The following is a 25,511-nucleotide window of genomic DNA, read 5'->3' as shown; positions in this document are numbered from 1 at the left end:
ACTGGAACTTCCTGGAACTGGAGTTATACACAGTTCTGAGCTACCACGCGGTTGCTGGGAATCGAACCCTGATCCATCGATGCCAGTGCTCATAACCACTGAGGCATCTCTCCAGCTCCACAAACTCTTATTATTATTATTATTATTATTATTATTATTATTATTATTATTTTTTTTTTTAGGAGCTGGGGACCGAACCCAGGGTCTTGCGCTTGCTAGGCAAGTGCTCTACCACTGAGCTAAATCTCCAGCCCCTATTATTATTATTATTATTATTATTATTATTATTATTATTATGTAAGTATGCTGTCCCCAAACACACCAGAAGAGGGCATCAGATCCCATTACAGATGGTTGTGAGCCATGGGGTTCGTGGGAATCAAACTCAGGACCTCTGGAAGAGCAGTTGGGGCTAACCACTGAGCCATCTCTCTAGCCCCCACAAGGTCTTTTTTAAAAAATGATTTAGTTAATGTTCGTTGATGTTTTCCCTGCACTTATCTGTTTAAAGGTCCCCTGGAGCTGGAGTTAGGGGTGGCTGTGAGCTACCATGTGGTTTTGTGTGTGTAAACAAATAAAAACAGTAAAAATAAGTATTTTCAAGACAAGGTTTCTCCGTGTAGCTCTGGCTGCCCTGGAACTTACTCTGTAGACCAGGCTTGTCTCAAACTCAGAGATCCGCCTGCCTCTGCCTCCTGAGTGCTGGGATTAAAGGCATGTCCTGGGTTGGAGAGATTTATCTATTCATGTATTTTATTTATACGAACGCCCTGTCTGTATGATACATCTTATCTTTTGTTTGCTTTGTTTTTTGTTTTTGCTTTTTTTTTTGTTTTGTTTTGTTTTGTTTTTTTTTCTGGAGCTGGGGACCGAACCCAGGGCCTTGCACTTGCTAGGCAAGTGCTCTACCACTGAGCTAAATCCCCAACCCCAGTTTGCTTTGTTTTTTGAGACAGGGTTTCTCTGTGCAGCTCTGGCTGTCTTAGAACTTGCTCTGTAGACCAGGCTGGCCTCAAAATCACAGAGATCCTCCTGTCTTCTGTCTCCCAAGTGCTAGGATTAAAGGTGTATGCCACCACACCCGGCTGATAAAAATACAGTTTAAAAAGTAGTTAGGAAAAGCCATAGGGGACTCCTCTGTGTCGGTAATCTCCAACAAGTCACAGAAACCCAGGGGTTGAGCACAAGAGCTTGGAGAGCAGGGGTTGCTGAGAACAGGGCTTGTGAGCAGAGCAGTCGCTCTGTCCTGCACCTGTAGGTGGGGACACCGCACACATCGCTGTCACAGCCGCAATCAGAGAGTCATCGGGTGACAAGTCCTTCACGGAGACTCCATCATGTCTGAGCAATGGCTCAGAGGAAATGGATCTGGGCGTCACCAACACTGTAGCTGAGGATGGATAGAGCCAGCTCAGCAGGTCCAGGAACACCCAGCACACAAAGGCCTTGGACTACCCTCAGAAAACCCCACTGCCTGTCAGCATAAGGCCGGAAGATAGCCATAGGCGCAGTTAGCCCGGAAATGGCCTCTAGCAATGGGTACCAGGGAGGCTCTCTGCTCTATGGGTGGTAGTCACTGCTCACAATTGACTTCTCCCACATTGAAGTGAGGGAGAGATCTGAAGTGAAAAATTGACTTTTAAAGGATTTTTTTTTTTTTTTTTTTGTTTTTGGTTCTTTTTTTCGGAGCTGGGGACCGAACCCAGGGCCTTGCGCTTCCTAGGCAAGCGTTCTAACCACTGAGCTAAATCCCCAACCCCTTTAAAGGATTTTTAAAAAAGATTTATTTATTGGGGTTGGCCCCTTTAAAGGATTTTTAAAAAAGATTTATTTATTGGGGTTGGGGATTTAGCTCAGTGGTTAGAGCGCTTGCCTAGAAAGCGCAAGGCCCTGGGTTCGGTCCCCAGCTCTGAAAAAAAGAAAAAAGAAAAAGAAAAAAAGATTTATTTATTATATCTAAGTACACTGTAGCTGTCTTCAGACACACCAGAAGAGGGCATCAGATCCCATTACTGATGGGATCACCATGAGTCACCATTTGGTTGCTGGGATTTGAACTCAGGACCTCTGGAAGAGCTGTCAGTGCTCTTAACCACTGAGCCATCTCTCCAGCCCTTTGAGGGTTTTTATAAGTATGCGTACATATGTGAACCTGTGTGTGGACACATGCACATGACTACCGATGCCCTTGGACATCAGGGACTGGTGGCATTGGGTCCCTGGAGCTGGAGTCATAGCCAGTGGTGAGCACCATGTGGGTGCTAGAAACTGAATCGGCAGTGAGTGATCACTCTTTTTTTTTTTTTTTTTTTTCTTTTTTTTCCGGAGCTGGGGACTGAACCCAGGGCCTTGCGCTTCCTAGGCAAGCGCTCTACCACTGAGCTAAATCCCCAACCCCGAGTGATCACTCTTTTTTTTTTTTTTTTTTTTTCCTTTACACCCCTTTTTTTTTTTTCCCCGAGTGATCACTCTTAACTTCTGAGCCATCTCTCCAGGCCGAGGAGGGAGGATGCTTGACACAGGGTCTCCGATTTGCAGTCAATCTCCTGCCTCTGCTTCCTGAGCACTGGGATTACCCGATTACAGATATGAGGCACACTTGAGGACCTCCTTTTGAAAAGTCTGACTTCTTTCTTTCTTTCTCTCTCTCTTTCTTTCTTTCTTTTTTTTTTTTAAGATTTATTTATTTATTATATCTAAGTACACTGTAGCTGTCTTCAGACACACCAGAAGAGGACATCAGATCTCATTACAGATGGTTATGAGCCACCATGTGGTTGCTGGGAATTGAACTCAGGACCTCTGGAAGAGCTGTCAGTGCTCTTAACCACTGAGCTATCTCTCCAGCCCCTGACTTCTTTCAAGACATATGTGTTTTTAAAAGGGTCATTCACTTTTTTTTTTTCCCCTTTTCTTTTTTTCAGAGCTGGGGACCGAACCCAGGGCCTTGTGCTTGCTAGGCAAGTGGTCTACCACTGAGCTAAATCCCCAACCCGGGTCATTCACTTATAATCCATCACTCCATCCATCACTCCATCCATCACTCCGTCCACACTCCATCCATCCATCCATCCATCCATCCATCCATCCATCCATCCATCCATCCATCCAAGACAAGGTCTCTCTCACCACATAGCTCTGGCTGTCCTGGAACTCACTCTGTAGACTGAGGCTGGCCTTGAACTCTGACCTGTCTTCCCATTTCCCAAGTGCTGGGATTAAAGGCATGCACCACCTAGGTCCAGCTGGGACCTTTCTTTCTAGGACTAAGCTACCTCTCTAAGTCACAGCAGGCCAAAGATGTTGACACCGTATCCTCAAGAACGGAGGCATGGGACTCCCCCTGAATGAGTTTTACAGTGGGGATGACATGGCCAACTGGTAATATCTAGAGACCTCTGTGGCGGTTACAAATCAGGGAAGGAAGCATGGGTGCTGCTGGTATCTAGTGGGCAGAGGCATGGGTGGGTACTGCTTGGTGGCCGGCCAAGGAGGGCTCTATGACTAATAATTATTTGGCTGAGGTGTCAGCAGTGGTTAAGTTGGAAACTCTTGCTTCAGATCCCTCAGAACACTGGATGTGGAGAAGAAGCCACTTCGCCCTCCCCTCCAGGGTAAGGCTCCTGCAGTTAGGGAGCTAGATGAAGGCTGTTCCAGAAAGGGCTATGAGGAATAGGTTCCCAGGCCAGGTGGATTTTAAAGATCTTCCGGGTTGATTAAAAACCAGGCAATTCTAGCTGTAGAGAAAAGCCAGAGGCGCTGCTGACGCAATGTATGTTCCTCTAGGATTCTCTTGGCCACAGCCAAGCAGAGTGTGCCTGCCACTCCCCAGTTGGAAGCCTGGGGTGTCCCGCATGACTTGTCACTCAGCATGGTTTATTTAGATCTTAGGTTTCCTAATCTAGGGACATCCAAATGGTGGTAAGTCTGAAATCCACAACAACCCTGGTCCCAAGCATTCTGGGTAAATTCTAAACCTTCCCCATTTATGAGATAGGAGAGCATAAAATACAGGATGTCACTGCCTTATTTCACATGTGCCTCACATGACCCCACGTGTGTCAGCGTGGGGCCCTGTTACAGATGGACTCTTAGGCTGTCTCGTTTCTTCTCTCACAAAGAAGGTGGTACTCAACCATCCCTGACCCCCATCTGTGCACTCCTAAGGACTTCTGGACTCGTAGTTGATAGGTCAGTAGGTGTGTCCATTCTAAAAACGCCCTTGGGTTTGAAAGGACCACCCTTCTTTGCATTGTTATCTAAGTCCCCGTAGTTTACTGAAGGGAGTCACCCGGATGGAAACGCTGACTGCAGATACTCAGACCATTTGCTAGTCTACTGTATAAGCATGTGTCAAGTGCTTCAAACAAATATAAGGCAGATCCGATGGCAGATCTGATTGCAACTGTCTCGAGTGGTGCACAGGATGATCGACCTGGCAAAGTTGATACTAGAAAACTAAGACCTCACACAAAGTTATTACAAAGTGGCAAGTTAGACTTAGTCCACATAAGGGAGGTATGGATGGGTCCTTACTGTGTATAGGTAGGCTGAGGGTATGGGGTATTTTTACATTCTTTGTATCTATGTGTGTGCGTGTGCATGCATGTGGAGGCCAGAGGTGTTATTCCTCAGTCACCATCCACCCTTTCCAATTTTTAAAATTTTTTTTTTTGGAGCTGGGGACTGAACCTAGGGCCTTGTGCTTGCTAGGCAAGGGCTCTACCACTGAGCTAAATCCCCAACCCCAAAAGTTTTTTTTTTTTTAAAGATTTATTCATTTATTATATATAAGTATACTGCAGCTGTCTTCAGACACACCAGAAGAGGGCATCAGATCCCATTACAGATGGTCATGAGCCACCATGTGGTTGCTGGGAATTGAACTCAGGACCTCTGGAAGAGCAGTCAGTGCTCTTAACCACTGAGCCATCTCTCCAGCCCCAAAAGTTTTTATTTTATTTTTTATTTTGTTTTATTTTTTTCCGGGGCTAGGGATCGAACCCAGGACCTTGCGCTTCCTAGGCAAGCGCTCTACCACTGAGCCAAATCCCCAACCCGGAAAGCAACTTTTTTTTTTTTTTTGGTTCTTTTTTTTTTTTTTTTTTGGAGCTGGGGACCGAACCCAGGGCCTTGCGCTTCCTAGGCAAGTGCTCTACCACTGAGCTAAATCCCCAACCCCCCCGGAAAGCAACTTTTAACGTTCATTTTATAGAGTGGCTGGTAAACACAAGAGCTAACTTAAGCAGCTAGCTGGGTAGCCCTGGGGTCTTCGTCCCACGGATATCAACTGTCACTGTGTCAAAGTAGCCACAGAAGATATGTGACAAACTCTGTGGGCATTCTCTGATCAAACCAATTACTTGAAGATGTGAAAACATTCACTTCAGACTTTACGAGCGCAGGGTGTGTGGCTGCACCTCAGGCACCGCTGCGTGGTGACTCCCTCCCAGCAAAGCTTGCCTTGCCCACAGCCCACAGCCCACAGCCCAGAGGCCCGCCCGCCCACGCATGCAGCTGTAGAAAGGACCTGCCAGACACGTGCTAGGCTGCGCCTGACAACAGAACAAACAGAACTCCCACAATCAAGAGGAGGACAGAATACACTTGAGAGGCCAGGTGAATCTGAAAAATAGGCTTTACTTTAACCAGTTGGTATTGTCTGACATCCTATGGCATACCAGATCACAACCAAGTTCACAAATACACATACACAGCAGTCTTCTCATTCCCTTGTCTTCCAATGGAGAAACTGGGTGGCGGCAGCATCGCACCATGGATGCCAGGAGCTCTTCTGCCAGCTCTAGCTTCAAGTCCGGGCCCTGGGGCACAGTCCTAACACAGCATGGCCACATGTGCAAAGGCATCCTCAATAAAATAACCACGCCTGGCGTTCAAACCCAGACGTTGCTACTAACCATTGTGAGGGGATGACGTGGAGCTGGACTGCATACTGAGGCGGTGAGGCCTGGCCAGTCGGCCTCCTTCTGGGCTCCAGATGATGCAGGGTCCTACCCTGCCCCACAGAACTGCATGTCCCTGCACTGATAGAGAATGGAGACACCTTGACCTAAATACGAGACCTGTTTCGTCCAACACTGGAATTGGCTTTACACTTTCTTACTGCACAAAAAGCTTAAATATATGGGTCCTCATATAGCACAAAGTGCCTGAAATTCAGAAAATTATGCAAACAGTTCTTCACCCCTGAGGATTCATGTTTATAAAGGTGAAATACAAAATATTAAAATAATTTGCCCTTTCTCCCCATCAGAAGGAACCACACTCTCTAAGGATTCCTACAACATACAAAATTCCAAGACAAAATTGCTTTCTCCCCAAATAGACACTGAAATCAGTGTCAAGCTGCCGGGGGCGGGGGGGCCCCGTACAAGGAAAGGGGCCTTTGACGACTTGGCTGTGTCTAATGACCCTATTTTGAGAAGGACAGTAAAAGGAGCTCCTGGCTTCAGGAGCTCGGTTCTCCCTTTGTTCGGTTTGCAGCTTTCTTAGCTGGCTACCATGAGTGAGAAGAACATGATTCCAGAGCTGGGGACTGTCCTAGGAGAGGAGAGGAGAGGAGAGGAGAGGAGAGGAGAGGAGAGGAGAGGAGAGGAGAGCACTGTTCTCCTGTGTCGGTGATGTCAGATGGCAAGGGTTCAGGTGCTCTGTTCGTCCCGTTTCCTGTACCACAAGCACCTGGAGGATCAGTTGTGTTCAACACAACGTAGCTGGAGTGAGGAAGCAGCAGTGTGCCCGTGGCCTCAGCTGAGGTGCGTGGATAGGACTGCTGGGAAGTCTTCACACGCCCGGCCCAGGGCTTCCAGAAGACAGGACAAGCTCCAGAGCACAGCATGCAAACACCCGCATGACGTGAAGATGACATAGGAAGCTACTGATGGCAGGAGCCTGTGCCTGGCACTGGAGACCTCTGCACTGAGGTGAACTTAGGTAAGCATAGAAAACAGCTTGCTCCTGGAGGTGAGGGAGGGCGGCTGCACATACACTCATGCACACATGCACCCATGGCCTCCTTGAAGGCTGCCTTGTTTTGTCCAGCTCCCCACTGGCCATCCAACAGCCCTGTGCCTTGCCTGGCTCAGAACGCCAGCAACTGAGATTCTGTAACTACCACAACGCGCCCTTCTCTCCTTTTAAGGCACAAACAGACTGACAGGTTCTGAGGACATGAGCAAGCCGATCACAGGCTAGAGCCCAGGAGCCAGTTGGTTCTCTTGGGCTTTATGCATGGCTGAGGGATAGCCTCAGACCTGAAGCAGCCTCTCTCTGTCACTGTGATATGGTAAAGGCAGGGCCACAGGAGAAGCCGAAGTGGCAAGGTAACTAGGAACAGGGATATTTTAATATTCTTACTTTGCACTTAACATACACACACACATCCCTAAGGAGACGGCAGTTCCCATCGGCCTGCCCGGACTCTGAGAGAGCAGGCAGACTGCCAAGGAGCATCTACCACTCATGAAGTCACTGCCATCACAATGACTTCCACAAAGATACATGGACAAACGGACAGACAGACAGACACACACAAACACTACGCACATACATGCACCCCCTTCCACCATGAAGGAATCTTTCAACAAGAGGCACTTGAATGGTATTTGGAGAGTTCCCATGAACAGGCCTTCCCCTCACAGTGAAGTGGGATGGACAGAACAGAAGCAAGGTGCTCAGGACTCCATTTCTTCTTGGTCAAGGGGCGGTGGCACAAAGCTAATGACTTCATCGTAGGTCAGGCCTAGGGCAGGGAAGGAAGGGAGAGGTGTAAGACTCAAGGTGCTGTCTCTGCCGGCAGACACTTAGCTCCTCCCTCTTGTAAATGGTGTGCTGAACCCCATCAATCTGCCTTGCTACTTGCTCATGGCCTGCAGCAGTGCAGCAGAGTTCAAGGACATGGAGAAAACTGCCGCCCCACTCCATCATGCAAGGTGCTCCTCCCAAGTGCTCCCTGGAGCAGCACAGCACTGCACTCTGCAAGCAGTGAGGCAGAGCTGACCTTGTGACTTATGAAGGAGTGTGACTGGGTGTGGACATGTGGCTCCATTCCTGGCAGTCCCTAATGAGGCCAAAAGCAAGCTATAAAACTCTTGTCCTAGTTCTGTGCAGAAATACACTGGCCCTCTCTCTCCTGAGAAGATGCTGTAAATGTAACCCCCAAGACCCTCAAAGCTCTGTCAGTGTGAAGACTGCGCACTCTATCTACAAACCCCACCAGGGAATATATGCACCAAAGACCCTGGCTGTGAGTCTAGAGAGCTGGTAGTACCCATTCATAAGGGTTTAATTCAGACAGGTTCTCACGTAGCCCAGGATAGCCTCAAACTATCTATGTGGTTGCGAATAACTTTACAGGCTGCTTTTTTTTTTCCTTTTTTTTTTTTTTTCGGAGCTGGGGACCGAACCCAGGGCCTGGCGCTTGCCCAAGCACTCTACCACTGAGCTAAATCCCCAACCCCCAGGCTGCTTTTTTTTAAACCTTAATCTTTTAATTTGATTCTCAAGTGCTCAGATCACAGGTGTATTTGAAATATTTGGCTGTCATTAAGCTCATTTTTCCTAAAGCTTTAGTGAGAATCACTTAGAAAAGATTTTAAAAAGTTAAGTTCTTGAGCTGGGCACGTAGTGCAGTGGTAGAGCACTTGTGCTGTATGTGGGAGTCCTAGGTCCCATCTCCAGCACTATTAAAACCCACAGAAGATGGGGTTGGGGATTTAGCTCAGTGGTAGAGCGCTTGCCTAGCAAGCGCAAGGCCCTGGGTTCAGTCCCCAGCTCCGGGAAAACAAACAAACAAACAAACAACAAAAAAAAAACAACCACATAAGCTGGGGTTGGAAGCACATGCTTTTAATCCCAGCACTCGGGAAGCAGGGACAGGTGGATCTCTGAGTTTGAGGCTAGCCTGGTCTACACAGAGAAAAACCCTGGCTCAAAAAAACAAACAAACAAACAAAGCGTGAATGAAATGGAAGCAAGCTCAAGGCCCAGGCCAGCCCGCCCTGGACTCACTCTTCCATTCGTCTATAAGGAGGTCCCTGCTTTCAAAGGACTGGTCATAAGGGTCAGCCACTGGCTCATCATCAGGGTCGTGGTACTGAGCAAAGTAGGCATGCGCAAGAGCTTGGGCTGCTGTGATCCTCTTATCCGAGTCCAAAACCAGCATCTTTTCCAGCAGGTCGACAGCTATCACAAGAGAGGAGGAAGACACGACATTAGTGCCACCATTGTGCAGTTCCAATCACCTTTCCCGTCCACACAAAGCATCCTGTAAGGTGCTCCTGCATGCACTCCCTTCCCGGTGTGCACTGAATGCCTCGGGCACATTTCCCCCCACCCCTCCAGCCTTCCTCTCCCTTTGCCTTGGTTCTTGTCTGCAGACACTCCGGATGGTGAACGCCGTCATCAGAGGCTCCCGCCTTCCTTGTGCTGTACCGTTCCCTTCTTCTCTACTCTTTAGATTTACCAAAAACCAGAAATTACATCTAAATTGCATCTAAGTCAGACATAGTGGGCAAAACCATGTCGCAGGTGATGCTGTGAACCGGTGGGCACCATAGCCATGAGCTCCACTGCTGTTGGAGCTAAAGGTGGTTGGCACTGTGAGATCTTTCCCCTTTCTCCCCTAGGGAGTAATATGGGGAAATGTTTGTCTCCTGATGGTTACCAGTTACCTCTAACCATCCTTTCCAGCAGCTCCTACTGATTTTCCTCTCTCCCGAAAGCAATGACCTCAGCAGAGGCTGCGGAGCGGACCTGAGGAGGAGGGCATCCTGCTTAGGAGAATGCCATGGAGAGCAGGTAACCCACAAACAGAAAGGCTTTCTACAAGCCACAGGTTCTGTTAACTTTATGCTGTGTAAGTAATATGTCTGCACTGCAGTGCCTGCCTATTGGCAGAGGGTGTGGGATCCTCTGAAGTGGAATTCAAGACAGTTGTGAGCCCCCATATTGATGCAGGGCTCCTTGGCAGAGCAGCCAGTGCTCTCCAGTGCTTAGCCATCTCTATAGCTCCAGACAATTTCTTCAATGGTGGTGCTGAGGAGAAGAGCATCCTGAAGGGGCGGTTACACAGACACACAGGCTTGGAGGGTGCCGAGGAGACAGGGAGCACACATGTGCTGGCTCTGTAGCTTGGAGTGCTGGAGAGGGCTGGGACATAGCCAGCAACGTGTGCAAAGTGTGCACACGACTGGGACCTAATTCAGCAGTGCAGTCTGTGGGCATGGCATTACACACCTGCCACCCAGCATTTAACAGGCCAACGACCAGTCTTCAACACTGAAGCACTGCTGGACTGTCTGGATACAGATGCTTCTCACGTTCTTCAAATCTGCTGATTCTATACTGAACATGAATGAGCGGGTGCCCACCACCCTAGGGTAAAAAGTTGCATGTCCTCAGGACCAAGCACTTAGATGAGGAACAAGGTCAGGAGAGCCAGACTTCTCAAGGATGGAGGTAGACATAAATAGACACTCTAAGATCAGAGGGCACTGTGCAGTTCTCAGCTGTGTCTGGAGACGAGGCCTGTGACTGACAACAGGGCTGTTAATATTTATATCGCTGGTGTGCGGCCCAGCGAGCACGTCGGGGACAGTTTAGGCTAGCGATTGGTAACAGCGTGTTCCTTCTGACCAGCACTTGGCAACGGGCTGTCAGGCACGTTTGGATGTGAGCAGGCTGTGCAGAGCACCAGATGGGCCAGAGTGTCCTTTCAGTCTCCAGCAGCCTGGACTCACTTCTGTAGCCAGTTCTTTTCAGTGTCTGATGCGAAAGTCTGTCACCTCAGAGACTCGACTGCTGTGCACTGCACATCAGGCAGGTGGGGATGTGCAGGGGGAATCACCATGGAATGGATGCTACAGCCCAAATAAATTACAGAAAGCCAGCGAGCCTGACAGGGAGGCTACGAACCTAACCCAACCTGTCAGTACTGTGCACACTCGAGGCCTGCCTGGTGTAGCTCAGGCTGGACTCCCTCCTCTAAGAATGCGGGCACCTCTCCTGCTACATGAGTTATTGCCACAGCCTCTGCTTTGCACCGTGGCTATGGATGGAGCTCACAGTTCAAGGGAAAGAGGCCCTGCCTCTCCAGCTTTTGAAATCGCTGCAACACTCATTAGTCCTTCAAAGGACAAGGTAACTGTGGCACACAGCTTCTGGAACCCTCAGAAAGGGACATGGCCCATGAAGACTTAAGTGCAGGGACTTTACAGCAACATCTGCAGGAATGGGAGAGGTAGGGGACGGCAGCCGCCACACCTGCTCACTCCCTTCCCATGGCAGGGAGAGGGTGGTCTGATCCTTCTGCGTCTACGGCTGCCCACTATACCAGAGCGAGGAACTAGAGCCCAGCAAGTTGTCCTGTAACCATCCCAAGCATGTGCTAGCCCCACCTTTAAGGAAAAGCAAGACACATTCCTTAGTGACCACTGTCACTTCTGTTTGCCAGGTGATCCTGGAGGTGATGGGGGCAGGAAGGCAATGAGCCACTGCCCCAGAGTCCAAGATGGCAAATGAATGCTGCACAGGCAGCTGGTTACACCCTGAAGGGCAGAGGAGAGGGAAGGGGGACGAGTCTGTCAGAGTGGAGGACGTCAGCACCCAGTGTTGGGCATTAAGCATGCATCTGTGCCTGTTTTCTCTCCTCAGCTGGGCTCCCCTACCACCAGTAGCTACAAGGGTCGTGCCTCCTCTCCTCTCCCCTAAGTCCCCATAATGCCCTGTTCTCCATTCTTCATTGCCTTTGTCTTTCCCATCGCAGTCTGTGAGCACACGAACATACAGGCGTATCATCCAACCATCTTTCTTTAAATGTGACAGACAGTAACAGCCATATTTAATAAGACCCAAAAGTTACTTAGAGGTACTCTTTTTAGTCACAAGAACAAAGCTTCAAGTCCCTAATTTATGTCACAAAGTAAGAGCATGGACAACTCACCCAGGGGATTGGCACCAATAAATACATTTGCGAAGTTCATCTTCGGCATCTGGGCCAGAGACTGAATGTAGTTTCTTGCCTGTAAAAACACAGAATGACTGTTCAGCAGTGTTACTGATCTCGGGGAGTGAGCGGCAGTGGCTAGGCTGAGGCCAGCCGTGTTCCAGTGTGGATCTCTGCCTGGTGCCCATTTCAGGCTCTACCACTCAGCTCCTATTTGTGGCCACCGACGTCCTTCTTGCTTTCTCCCCACAGGTCTGTCTCACGTGGAATCGTGCTAACAAACTACTCTTTTACTAACTTCCTGGTCAGAGGGACGGAGGTTTAAAACCAGAACTGAGACAAGAAGTCTTTTCCAAGACCACATTCCTGATCAGGTCATTCCTGAGCAGAGCTGGCACTGAAGCAGACTCACTCTAGTCTGAAGTTGTAGGAAGCAGACAGACATGGCTGCAATCCTTCCCACTTAAGAAGGGATGGGAGGAAGACCCATCTCACCCAGAAGCCACTGATACAGACAAGAGCTGAAGTGCAAACGATGCTTCATGAGAAGTCTGTCTGTCTGCTGGCCTGTCCCCAAAATACTGAGGGCCCGTTTATGAAGTACCCAGTCACCTCTGAACATTAGGTTAGACATGAGCTGGTCATGGAGAACCCAATTCTCCAAGTGCACACACTTACCAAGGACTGCTTGACTTTTTAAGAAACCCAGCACATAGGGCTGGGGATTTAGCTCAGTGGTAGAGCGCTTACCTAGGAAGCGCAAGGCCCTGGGTTCGGTCCCCAGCTCCGAAAAAAAAAGAACCAAAAAAAAAAAAAAAAAAAAAAAAAAGAAACCCAGCACACCTATTAGCGTAAGGGGAGTTAGCGTGTGCTTGCGTGCAGCCTTCTCTTGGCTGTAAATGGATGGAGAGCAGAGCACACTAATGAACTCTGCTCCGTGCACCTGTGACACGGCTGCAGCGCCCTAACTGCACACACCTGCCTGCAGTGACGCACATGCACAGGATTCAGAAAGAAATCCCAACACCGGGGAAGGAACACTGCTTCCTACGCTGCACTGCTGCCTCTGTCTTAGGACATTTCATACCACATGTCAACACCCAGCTAGCACACAGCCAGTCACTGCTTTAGCAGTTCTTGGGGCACATGCAAGCACTTGGGGACATTAGACACTGCTGGCTATACACAGACACTACGATGAGAAAGTGGCCTCCAAGTTAGACCTCCCTGAACATGCTGTTTGTTCTCACCTCATGGCTTGGCATCCTGTTAATGAGATAAGCAGGGGGTGTCCCCGTCAGACGCATTATCTGCTGAAGCTGGTTAATATCTTAAGATGCCTGGTCAAGGGCATTGTTAAACACACAGTGTAAAAATCAACTCCAGTTGTTTTTTAAGTCAAAAGCCATCCCCAGTAAAGCAACTCTATCTCCCAACCACACCAGGCCAGAGCCCAAGGCTGCATGGAGGACGGCAGGAGCTATTAGGATGTAGTGGCCATGCATGGAAACAAACTTTTCCTTAAGCGTCAACTTTAATGTTAAAATCCTTTAGGTTCTCTGGAAACAGATTGCTCCTTGATCCAGGATGCCAGCCAGAGAGCCGTTTTCAAGCCCCAGTGGCTAAAACCTGTTTGCCACAGTGGCAAACATAGAGGATGGAGATAATGGGGAGGAAACTCTGGGAACCTAACATATCCAACAGATCTGCCTGAGGAGGAGGCTCAGTGTTGGTGGCACAGGAGACACACCCTACAGTGGCATTGGCAGTGGTACATTTAAAGTGCTTGCCACAAATACACAGGTAGGTGAAGAAGGGAACTTCATGGGTGATGGATGGCAAGGGCAAAACAGAAGCTGCAGTCTGGTTGGCAGCTTCAGAGCTCGTGACAATTATCCTCAAGCCTGTATCGAGGGGTCACAGTAGCATCAATGAACAGGGAGTGCATCTGACCAGCAGAGGCACATGCAGCCTTCCTTTCACATCTGTGTGGTGGGGAGGGGCAGGGCTTGCGTACCACTAACGGATGGAGATCCGTGGATCTCCGAGGTGTAGGAGTCAATTCTCTACCTACTGTGTGTGGGTCCTAGGCATGAACTCAGGTCCCTCTGCTACTGAGCCATCTCAGTGTCCTTTCTCAAATGACAGGTCTGCTCTAAACTTGCCTCAGCCATGCCACCAATTCACCCGGTACAGGCAGGCCACAGCTTCTGAAATGGAAATCCTCTGCCAGTTTATGACATGCTCCCTCTCTCAAAGTGATGATAGTCTTCTAAACCGTAACATGATTTAGTGAGCTTCCTTTCTCCTCACCTAAGTATCAAGTCATCCTTCAGCTGGATTCTCAGCTTTAATAGACAAGCCAAGTAATTTCCCTTTCATGGCTTCCCGAATAGAAGGCTCCCTTCCTTCCTTCTACATTAGCATGAACCCTGTTTCAAGGTCTCACTACTGCTGATGCATTTGCCCTCCCTCTACCTGAGCACAGAGATGGGCTGGCTCACTCTAGACTTTGGACTTCCATTTGCAAATTCCATTCTGAACAGTGCTCTGCACAGAGAGGACAAACAGGGTCCCAGGGTGAACTAGCCAAACAGCAGTACTCAGGGAAGATTCAGGAAGTCTGTCAAGGCTCTCCTTGCCCGTGGCATGTACAGGATGACCAGCCATTTGTCATCTGAAGAGTGGGAAGATGTATTTCTGAAGAAAGGAATGGGGTAGGGGTCATGCCTTTGCTTCCTTGGCTCTGTGACCTGTTCTGACCCTGGTTAATCGGGTGTCAGAACACTAACCAGTGAGGAGTTCCGTCCTGGGTCTGGCCACGAACAGCAGTCAGCTCTCTGCCCCATTCTCCCCCATCCAGCATTCTCTGCTATTCAGACCCCTTGTCCTTGTCCACACTGGCTTCCCTGTTCTGTTCTTTCCAGAAGGAATAATTATTCAGTGTTCTGTTGACTACAATTCTTTACGAGTCTTTCCTTTAGATTTTTTTCTGGATGATTTTACTGATCTGTATTCACCTGTATGTAGGTACTGTGTGCTCCCCGCCTCCATGAGTTCTGGGGACCCACAGCCATGTTGATTTAACTGAGCTACGTCTACAACAGCTGACTTTTTGTTCTTTAAAAACAGTGTCGTACAAATTAAGCCCAGGCTGGCCTCAAAGTTGCTATGTATCCTAGGTCAGTTTCGAACCTCAACCCTCCTGCCCCTGCCTTTTAAGTGCTGGGGTACAGGACTGCACCACCACATGGTGCTCTGGAGACTGCACAGGTGGGCGGGGTCATCAACATCACATGACCCTTGCCCGGACTTTTTCAACATTTACATTTCCTTCCCTGACAATTATGTAGGGAAGCTCCTCTCTCACAACTGTACTCAACCGAGTATTACTGAGGAGAGGATTTTGTCCAGTGCTGCCCACGGCACGTGAAGACAGAGGTCGTCTCATTATTAGCTCATGCGTCCAGCACTGGCTCTTAGACAGACATGCTGGGCTGGTGCAGGGCAGATATGGCCTCTCACACAGGTGCCTCAGAACCTGCCACAGGCAGCAGGTGTTTACAAAGCAGAGACAGGAGTGGGAGGGGGACGCAGAGCTACTGACAGTAAAACCCAGACAGGGGAGGTACGGGTCACCTCAGTGTCACTAGTACTCCTTACTGGCTGGCTGAACTCCTTCCCAAGCCCCAGCCTGCCCCGTATGCTCTCACCGGCCAGTCCTCCCTAAACACTCTCCTAGCTGTGGCTCTCCATTCCCAGCTTCTGCACTCAAAGGCAGCTCTTCAGTGTGGTCAGTGTCTGAGGCTGACTCCGAATGCTGTGTAACTGCATGAGGCTCACATCACCAGAACAAGTGGGAGCCACTGGCTCTGCCCAGTGACTCAAACACGACTCAGCCAAGTCACAGCTTTTCGTTTTTGCTTCCTTATCTTACAGGAGTGAATGAAACAAAACAAAGCAGGCCCAGTGCACCCTTTTACGCTCCTCAGAATAGAAACACAAAGGCAGTTCTAGCTCCAGGGTCCTTCGTCCATCTACGCAGCGATGCAGGGTCCTGATTCTGATTCTGTCAGGGGAGGCGACTCATGTGTTGCTTTGTGCCTGCAGCTCCCAGTGCCTGTCTAGCTGGGCAGAAGGCCCTTCTACTGGGAAGTGGTGGGAGGGGACCTAGGCATGCACAGTGGGGGCTTGGCTCCTCCACTTATTTCTCAAGGGGGAATGAGTGGAAGGAGGGGCTTTCCTAGCTTCCTCAAAGTTGTTGGCCCCAGAAAGTGACCAACAGCTTTAAAAAAAAAAATGGCTAAAGTCAACCAGCGTCCCTTCCCTTCTTACAGCCTCTGTGGAGAAGGCACAGGCCCCAAGTGGCCCCCGTGCTCTCCACTGGATTGACCAAGGTTCCTGGTGGAGCTCTGAGCCATCTGCAGATTGTCATGAGGGGAGGAAGCTACTCTGTGTGGTCTGAGGGTAGGGAGAGGAGCCTCATGGAAAGACCCCATGCAGGAGGTGCCCCTCTGGGGAAGTAAAGAGCAGGTAACTTTCAGACAAGGCACATATCACCCTTCTGAGGTAAGGTCAGACTAGCGCACGGTAAGTGTCAGATATCAGATGCTCATAATGTGAGAAGGGTTCCTCAGCATGTGGGCAACCTTAGGGAGAAGTCAGGGCACAGGAGCAGATACACAAACTTCCCATTAATCTCTTGGAATTGACTGGAATCTCAACTCTCAGTTTTATTAGCCTACAACTGCCCACAGGAGCTCCCATGATCTGAAGTCCACACCCAGATAAAAATAGTTTAGAATAAAACACACGCATGCATGCAAGCAGGCACATGCATGTACACACGCATACCTCAGAGGTCACACACAGAGCACACGGGCACACAAACATTCCAAAGTCAGAGTGCAGAGTGACGGAAGGCAAGAGGCAGAGGCCCCATAGGGTAGTAATTACAATCAAAGCATCAACTCACAGACTCTGAGGAGATTTTCTTCAGAAGCTCAGCCCCTGGGGTTCCAACGAGTCTTAAAATGAGCTTCAACTGATCAATATCTAATGGTGGACTATAAAGGAAAATGTCGGGACGAAATAAAAGTGAAAACAAAGCAATAATGAGCAAAAATAAAACACAAACAAACAAACAAACAAACCGCCCAATAATGAAAACGAAAACCCCGAACAAGGCCGACATGGTGAAAGAATCTGGGTGGAGGACGGCTTCCTTCTGCGGGGTGGCCACTTTCAGCACGACTTGCTCCTCCTGTGGAAAGGTTTAAAACCACCACACACGCACATCTGTCAACATCATGCAGCAGAAGTAAAGCCACTGTGGTTGGGTCTTAGACAAGAGACCATGCCACTCAGCGCATGGCCCAGCCTCCACCTCCCTCACCTTCCAAGGCCCTAGGAGCCAGCAGGCAGAGAAGGCTGGCAGGCAGAGTCGAGCACACAGCTGTGCGGTCTATTTGTGACGATTCCCCTAAGGCTTGACCTAATGAGCTGTAATCTGACAGCTGGGAGGCCGGCTCTCATCCCAGAGCCTGTTCACTGAGTGTGCCCTCTAGAGACCTTCCCCTTCCCCCTCTAGGAAGCAGAGACAGCCAGCAGAGGGTGCTACCCTACCATGGAGGACACCAGGCCTCAAGCCTAACCATGAAAGTAACCAAAATCTAACAGACTTCACATGCTATAAAGGCTTTTAGGCATAAAGGCAAAGGGCCTGGAATCTTCATTCTACTCAGAAGCAATGAGCACGTGTCTCCTGGAAGATCACAGAGTCCATTTTCTCTCTCTGCCTTCAGTCAGAGAGTAGAAAATTAAAGAGGCTTCTGGTATCTTCTGTGACCATGTGAACCTGCCTGGCTCTGCAGGATCACACCCTCCTTTCATGTGTCAACCTAGAGCCCCACCAGCCTCCCCAACACCACACATAAGGACATCGTTATGCTCTCTGAGCACTGTTTGATGATGCCATAGCTTGCATTCTGGAACCGGTCTGTGCTTGCCTTGCCCCTTGCACAATTCATAGCAGACAAGGCCAGCACGCACTTGGTATTGACCCCCAGTCACCTCCTTGGTAATTAACTTGCTGTTAATTCTGCAGGCTGTGCAGCCCAGGCTGGCTTTGAACTCAGAATGGTTGTGCTTCATCTTCCCAGGTGCTGGGAAGACAGAGGTACGCCATCATGCTGAACCCCACTCCTCCTTTTAGATTATCTAGTACATAAAAGGCCCACAACATCTAAAGAACGGAGAGAGATGAAGACAGCCTTGATTTAGCCCGCACACAGAGGCAAAACCAGTATAGCCAGTAATGCAAACGGCTCCTGCAAGCCACAGCTGCCCGGTCACGGGGACTGCTTACAAGGTAAGATGGCATCCTGCCTCTAAACAGGTTTTTTTTTTTTTTTTCTTTCTTTCTGCTCAAACAGAAATTCTAGAAAGGTGACAGCAAGGTACAGCCTGCTGTCTGTTTTATATATAGAGTTTTCCTGGAATACATCAGGGCTGTTGTGTGTTCGTGAATTTACAAACTGGTTACAGCAGCTTTCAGTCCTAGGCTCACAAGGCCTGCTAATCTGGCCCCTTAAGAAAAGATGAGCTAGTGCCCGGTAACTGCATCCTACGGAGAAGCGAGCGAATGCACTCGCATAAGATATTCCTGAAGTGAGATAGTTAAAAAAAAAAGAAAAAAAAAAAAAAGCTGCTAAACATGAGACGGTTTCTGCAGGTGCGCAGTGGGTGGACTGAGATGGGCACGTTCTCACTCAGGCCACCACACCGGCAACATGCTGACGGTGACAGCCAAGCATCTTCCTTGCAGACAGGAAGAAGTTACTCCGTTACACAAGTCTAGCTCCACTCACATTTCTACTCCCCAGGAATATCTGATTTTATTAGCTACTTCAAGAGGATGTATGCTAACAACAGAAAAAGTGACTCTTCCAACCCCCCAAGAGGTGATTTTACCACGTATGACTCAAAAGGCTTATTAACCAGCTGGATTTACTGACTTTTAGAGGCAAGTCTGACATTCCCTTTGGGGAAGGTGCAGTCTGGGTTGTTTCCTAACGGACTGAGCTTCACCTCCAAGCTGCCTGAACCGCACGAATCCTTCCTATCTGATCACGGAGCTCCTGACTCCATCAACAGGCAGGGCTCATCCAATCCGCTCTCCCTGCCTGCAGATGTGAGCCATCTATTAAATCACAGCCAGCTCCTCAGCCTCACATCCATCCCCTTCTGCCACCTGTCACTCAACTTCTGTCTGCCTGCCTCAAACTACCATTCTCGGGTAGGCTCAAGGCTTCAACTTGAAGCAAACATCCCAGGCTCTTCTTAGTCTCTTTCTTCCTGTATGGAGCCTTTCCTTTTCCCATTGCCCTTCCAAGGGTGGGTCTCACAAGAAGTCTTTCTGGACATGCTTTTTGAATTGGCCTCAAACTCACTATGTAGCTGAGGTGCCCTGGAACTCCTGAATCGCGCCCGTCTCCTCCCAGGTCCCGGGCTTCCAGACATGTTTATTGCAATGTAATTACCTGGAGTTTCAATCCACGTTTGACTTTTCTAGGCACTAACTTATTTATAACTCTTTCGCCTCACTCCACCTTGCTCCTGCCCCAGAGGAAGACTTCCATCCCAGTTGCCCCTATCACTCCTGTTGGTTCAGTCTGACTGCTCTGTTTGAGGGCAGGCAGCCTCTCTCCAGTCTTGCCCAGTGTAGCCAGCCTGGCAAACACTGAGTGACCAAACACTTGACTCACTGTTCCAAACCATCCTCAAGGGCTGGAGAGATGGCTCAGCGGTTAAGAGCACAGACTGTTCTTCCAGAGGTCCTGAGTTCAATTCCCAGCACCCACATGGTGGCTCATGACCATCTGTAATGAGATCTGATGCCTCTTCTGGTGCGTCTGAGGACAGCTACAATGTACTCAGTGTATTCATATAAATAAAATAAATAAACCAAACCATCCTCAAAACCCAGAAAAACATTCTGTGCAAAGCCTACACACACACACACACACACACACACACACACACACACACACACACACGTAAGGAGGATCAGTGAGCAGTGCCCACTCGGAGGGCTGTGGATGGAGCTGCCGGACACAGCCTGGGAGCTGGAAGACAGTAAACACTATGAGAAAGTGTCCTCCTTAGGAGCTAGGGCAAAGCTGCCACCCAGCTATGTGACAGTGCCCGGCAAAACTCACCATAGCCTGCCATCTATCTCCACAGTAGGCTCACAACTGGTATATACAGCCCTTCTTTCCCACACGGAGAGTAAGTTTAATCATTAGTTTAGAATGTGTTTCAACTAGGATGACAGTACCAAATTTTAACTCATAAATTATCTAAGGCCAAAGACACCAAAGGCAAGATAAACAAACAAGTCAGGGGAAAAGGATAATTAGATAATTAATGTAACTCAGGTTCACGACCACAGTAGTAAAACTCCCCCTGCCTTTGCCTCCCAAGTGCTGGGACCACAGGTGTGGACTCTCATTCTGGCTGAATTAAGTTTTGGGGTGGGGGGAGTCATTCTAGTGCCAGGCCAGGACAAGCTTCACTGAAAGTTGGCCTGCCCCCTTCTTTCCTGGATTGTAGACAAAGTCATTTTCACTGGCACACATGGAAATAGTTCTCAAGGTTTATGAACAAATATGGAAAGTCTGTCTTCTAAAAAACAGAAAGTATAGGTACATATTTTCAAGAACAAAAGGCAAAAAAAAAATCTCATCATTAAATATTTTTCTTCAACATTTAAAACACCTTTTTTTTTCTTCTTTTTTCTTTTTTTCTCGGAGCTGGGGACCGAACCCAGGGCTTTGCGCTTGCTAGGCAAGCGCTCTACCACTGAGCTAAATCCCCAACCCCAAAACACTTTTTTTTTTTTTTTTTTAAAAAAGCCAAGATTTCACTTGGCTTGGGACTCACCAGGCTGGCTTCAAACTCAGATCTGCCTGCCTTTACCCCCCAAATGCTAGGCTTAAAGGCATGTGATACTTTTTAAGCGTGCGTGCGTGGGTGCGTGCGTGCGTGCGTGGGTGCGGCATAAGGAGCTGAAGGTTTGGCAGCTGTGAGATGTCTAACATGGGTGCTGGAAACCCAACCCAGGCTTTCTCCAAGACTACATGGTCTGGAGCTCTTTGTCACTGAGCCATCTTTCCAATGCCAGCAGTGCAACTTCTTTTCAAAAATGAGGAAGATTTCTGGAGATGCAGCTCAGTGGCACAGTATCAGCCTAGCATACACAAGCCTCCCCTGAGTTTAAGAAAGAAAAAGAGAAACAACTAAAACCGAGGGAACGATGGACACTGACAATGGAGAGCAATGGGTAGCTGCGATGTGCATTCTAGTGGGTTTGCTCAACCACCCCCGTTTTACTTCAGCGTCTGGGGAGAGCAGACCCAGGGTCCAGCGGACCACTGTGCTGTGCATTTGCAGTGTTCCACAGCCTGAAGAAGGGCAGTTGTCGCGCTGACACTGTTCTAACACACAAGGACAGTGCACGGGTCAGAGCAGCAACAGAAGCACTGAGTGTAACCCAGCAGTCACACCACCCTCTGTTCACACCTTTAAAAAAGTGTATGTTTACATGTATACACATTTTACCAGTATGAGTATCTGTACCATGTAAGTGCCTGGTGCCCACAGAGACCAAAAGAAGACAGCGGGTCCCTGAGACTGGAGCAACTGATGGCTGTGGACTATCGCGCAGGCGCCAGAAGAGCAGCTATGCTCTTTAACTGCTGAGCGATCTCCCCACACCAGAGGCCACATCTTAAGAGGGCCACATCCACTACAATGGGAGAAGGGTCTTTTATACATGAAGGAAATTTATACTTGATTACACAGGAAAATAACAAGTCAAGGCTGTGATCTCTGGTAGGAAAATGTACTGTTCATACTGGATGCAAGCAAGGAAAAGGCTACACAGCTTACGATCTTTAAGCTGAAGTGCTGGTGTCAGTGACTCCGATACCTAACTAAACCCACACATTTCAAAACCCGAATAAGGTAGGGCTCCGCCTGGAGACAGCCTGAGTCTCCCTCTTTTGATATTAAGCTCTATTAGCTGAATTCACTTGATACACACAGCCAACCAGGCTTCTAGAGAAGGGCTTTACGCTTCACACGACTGCTACCGACACTCTTATTAAGCTGGATGGAAGGGTTTTCTAAGCCACAGCACAGTAGTCAGTGGCACAGACTGTCCAACATCATGAACGTAACTAATATCGATAGGCTACAGACTTTAAAATTGTAGAGACAATTAATTTAAGTCAAATCAGTCATTAAGTTACATTAACTACATGGGCTCTTCAACTATGAGCCATACATAGGACGGCACACACCTAAAAGATCTACAATGCTTCAAAAAGCCCCGTCGGGCAGTTCTCAGACAGAAGCTAAGACCATTAGTTCAAAGGCACAATGACTAAAAGTGAGGTAAACAGAAACCCAGAGAGAAAACTGAACTCCAGGAAAGAGTGGCCTGCAAACGGTCTCATCAGTGTTCATGTACAAACCACACAAGCTACAGCCTCCGGCCTTCTATGCTGGCTGCACTGGGGTCGGCATGTTCTCCAGAGGCTTTAAAAACCCTTCCAGAAACCACAGCACAGGGCAGTGAAGAGAACCTGGGGACTCCTCAGGACCTTAAGAAAAATGGAGAGGGCCACTACACTAACGCTTTCAGGCTCATCCAGCTAAAAATAAATTCACATAGGTTAGCTCCTACTATTACTCAAGGCACCCATCTGTCAGAATTGCTGAGAGTTCACTGGGCTGGAGATGCGACTCAGCTGGTAAAGTGCTTTTCTAGCACACATAGGACCCTGGGTTCTAGGCCCAGCACAGCACAAACACAGGCAATGATGGCTCAGTGACTTGGTATTCAGGAGGCCAAGGCAAGAGGTGCAAAGTGAGGTGGAGGTCGTCCCGAAACACACAGTAGTTCCAGGTGAGTGTGGGTTATAAAGTAAGACAGTCTCAAATAAAACAAAATAAAAAACATCTACCGCCAATAACACCAAACAGGAAGATCTGTACAGAAAAGACGGGAATGACACTAGATATGCTGGAAATCGGAGAAACCCGATCTGTAGGCCCAGATGCAAAGTATAAACTTGCCCCAGAGCCTCGGGTGACACTGAACTATGGAATCTTAGTGCTCCATCTCATGTTGCTTTGGTCTGGTCCTGCCTTACCTTTGGAGAATGTTTATGCCACTGAGAACCAGAAGTATGTCATCTGTTTGTTGATTTAACGGGGGCTCGTAGCTGAGAGTTTGCCTTGAGTCTCAGAGATTCAAGAGGATCTGGACTCTTGGATATGGACTGGATGTGTTTTATATTGTAAGCTATTTGTATGGCCTTCAGAGGCTAGGAATGGAGTATTAACAGTATGGACCTCGAATGTCTCTGCTGCAGGTCTCTTGCTGAGAACATTAGGAGGTGTGGTCTGGGCGAGGAAGTAGGTCCCTGGGAATGTGTCCTAGAGGTTACCTTGTTCTTGGATGCTTTCCTCTCTTCAACCTCCTCTCTTGCTCCCTCCCTCCTGCTTCCTGGCCACTATGAAGTGAGTGGCCTCCTCTGCCACACGCTCCTGCTACCATGATGCTCTACCTCACCATGGACCCATGAGTCAAAAACAAATCTTTGTCTCAGGGATCTGTCTGTGACCATGACAAGCTGCTGACACAGCCACTGGTGAAGCTAGCACTTCCTGGTGGCTCTGGCCTCAGTAAACTCACAACCCCAGAGCTGTATACAGTTAAGGAAAGAGAGAAACGTGGTAGCTGCAAAATTTGATCAAAGTCACATAGTGCTAAAGTAAAAAATCTAAAATCTAAATTCCAGGGCCTTGGCTTCTGACTGTGAATATATGGATTACAAAAGCCATGTACCAAGAGGATGAACCTAAGGATGGTTCTGTCTGTCTGTCTGTCTGTCTGTCTGTCTATGAAGACATGTATGTCTGGGACTAGCCAAAGGACAGCTGGAGACACCAGGGGGAAGGGGAAGGGGAAGGGGAGGGGTGAGGAAGGAAGGGGAGGTGAGAGGTGAGGAAGGAAGGGGAGGGAAGGGGAGGGAAGGGAGAGAGGAGGGGAAAGCAGCTTGGTTCAGCATGGTCCCAGAGGACAGCACAAGGTGCATCACAAACCCTGCCTAATCCTCTGAGCTTGGACTGCAGGCAAGCCAAAATCTCAAGGGCAGAGAGATGGTCAGGTGCCGACACCTTGGAGTGGGGAGTAGCAGAGTGAGCTGCACTGAGCAGCACGCAGAGGAGCAGAGGACCCCACGCCATAAGACACCGTCTAGCAGAATACTGTCACAGCAGACACAGTGGCATTGGCATTGAGGTCCCTGGAGAAGGGCAACCCAAGGTGTTAGCACATGAGCTTACAGGCCAAGGTGTGTTAGGCACGAGCTCACCCCAGTTAGCAGATGAAGCACGTGTGGGATTTTTGAGAGCCCGACCAAGTCTATCAGTTTGCATAGAGTTTTGCAAACTCCTCCTGAAGACTGATTTTAAACATTCGTTTAACATTCTCACCTAAACATCCTCCTTAAGCAGAGCTGATGGGAGTTCCCGCAAACACATTCTGTATATTCCTAAGACAGGGAATAAGTGCCCAGCAGATAGGGAAAGGGTGCTTGGTGCCCAAAACTCAGAGGGTGCTAATAAGTATGGGACTAAAGCAGGGCTGGCTCTAAGCAGGGACAATGCTGAGTGGAGAACAAAAGCACAAGACAGGGCCTCTCTCCACTTGCTTCTTTTGTTGGTCGTTAAGCAGCAAATAGGACAGGACTCAGCAGGCGTGTCTGTCAGCACAGGGGCCAGCAGTCTGTTTAGTGCATAAGCAAATGTGGGAACCAGATACCTCTGAGGTACAGGTGGCTATGCACACTCGCCAAGGATTTGCAGGGACAGACTAAACTCATTAATAGAGAGACTTGCTGCAAAAAAATGACAGGTGTTTTTTCAACCCCCAAAGCCTTTTCTTGACAAGGTGAGCCACTCAACAAGAGGACAGACCTCAAAAGCAATGCCTGAACTGCAAAGAACTGAGTCTTCCCCACAAACGAGTAAGGGAAGCACACATCTAAGACAGCACACAGATGAGAAACAGGGCCAAAACGTGTTAAAGGATACGGTCTGTACCAGGAAACAACGTTCTTCCGGTCAACAGCTCAGCCATGATGCAGCCCACGGACCAAATATCCACTGGAATAGTAGGGAGGGGACAAGCAGAGACACAGTTTCTATTCATAGTCATGGACAAACTGGACTCTAACCAGGCGTGAAAGATTCAAATCAGCATTTAAGACACTTAAAGGTTGACAACCGTTTTTTTTTTATAGAAATAAACTTATTAAAACTGTCACCCACAGCTGGAGAGATGGCTCAGCAGTTAGAGCACTGACTGCTCTTCCAGAGGTCCTGAGTTCAATTCCCAGCAACCACATGGTGGCTCACAACCATCTGTAATGGGATCTGGTGCCTTCTTTTGGCCTGTTGGTGTACATGCAGATAG

General features: G+C 48.8%; 1 protein-coding gene across 6 annotated transcripts in view; it reads right to left on the bottom strand.

Annotated features, from left to right (window-relative positions):
• Positions 1-5,620: 5,620 nt before the first annotated feature.
• Mapk14 (mitogen activated protein kinase 14) overlaps positions 5,621-25,511 on the bottom strand; it is a 60,660-nt gene continuing 40,769 nt past the window's right edge. Inside the window, 6 exon segments of one of the 6 annotated variants that reach the window (NM_031020.3) lie at positions 5,621-6,592; positions 6,623-7,759; positions 9,028-9,201; positions 11,960-12,038; positions 13,213-13,292; positions 25,130-25,201. In NM_031020.3, the coding sequence (NP_112282.2) occupies positions 7,692-7,759; positions 9,028-9,201; positions 11,960-12,038; positions 13,213-13,292; positions 25,130-25,201 (473 nt within the window). In that variant the 3' untranslated portion in view covers positions 5,621-6,592; positions 6,623-7,691. 6 annotated transcript variants of the gene reach the window in all.

This window comes from Rattus norvegicus, chromosome 20 (genome assembly GCF_021556685.1).
Source record: "Rattus norvegicus strain SHRSP/BbbUtx chromosome 20, alternate assembly SHRSP_T2T, whole genome shotgun sequence".
Lineage (NCBI taxonomy): Eukaryota > Metazoa > Chordata > Mammalia > Rodentia > Muridae > Rattus > Rattus norvegicus.
The sequence above is the reverse complement of the archived record's forward strand: the minus strand, read 5'-3'. Positions and strand labels throughout refer to the sequence as shown.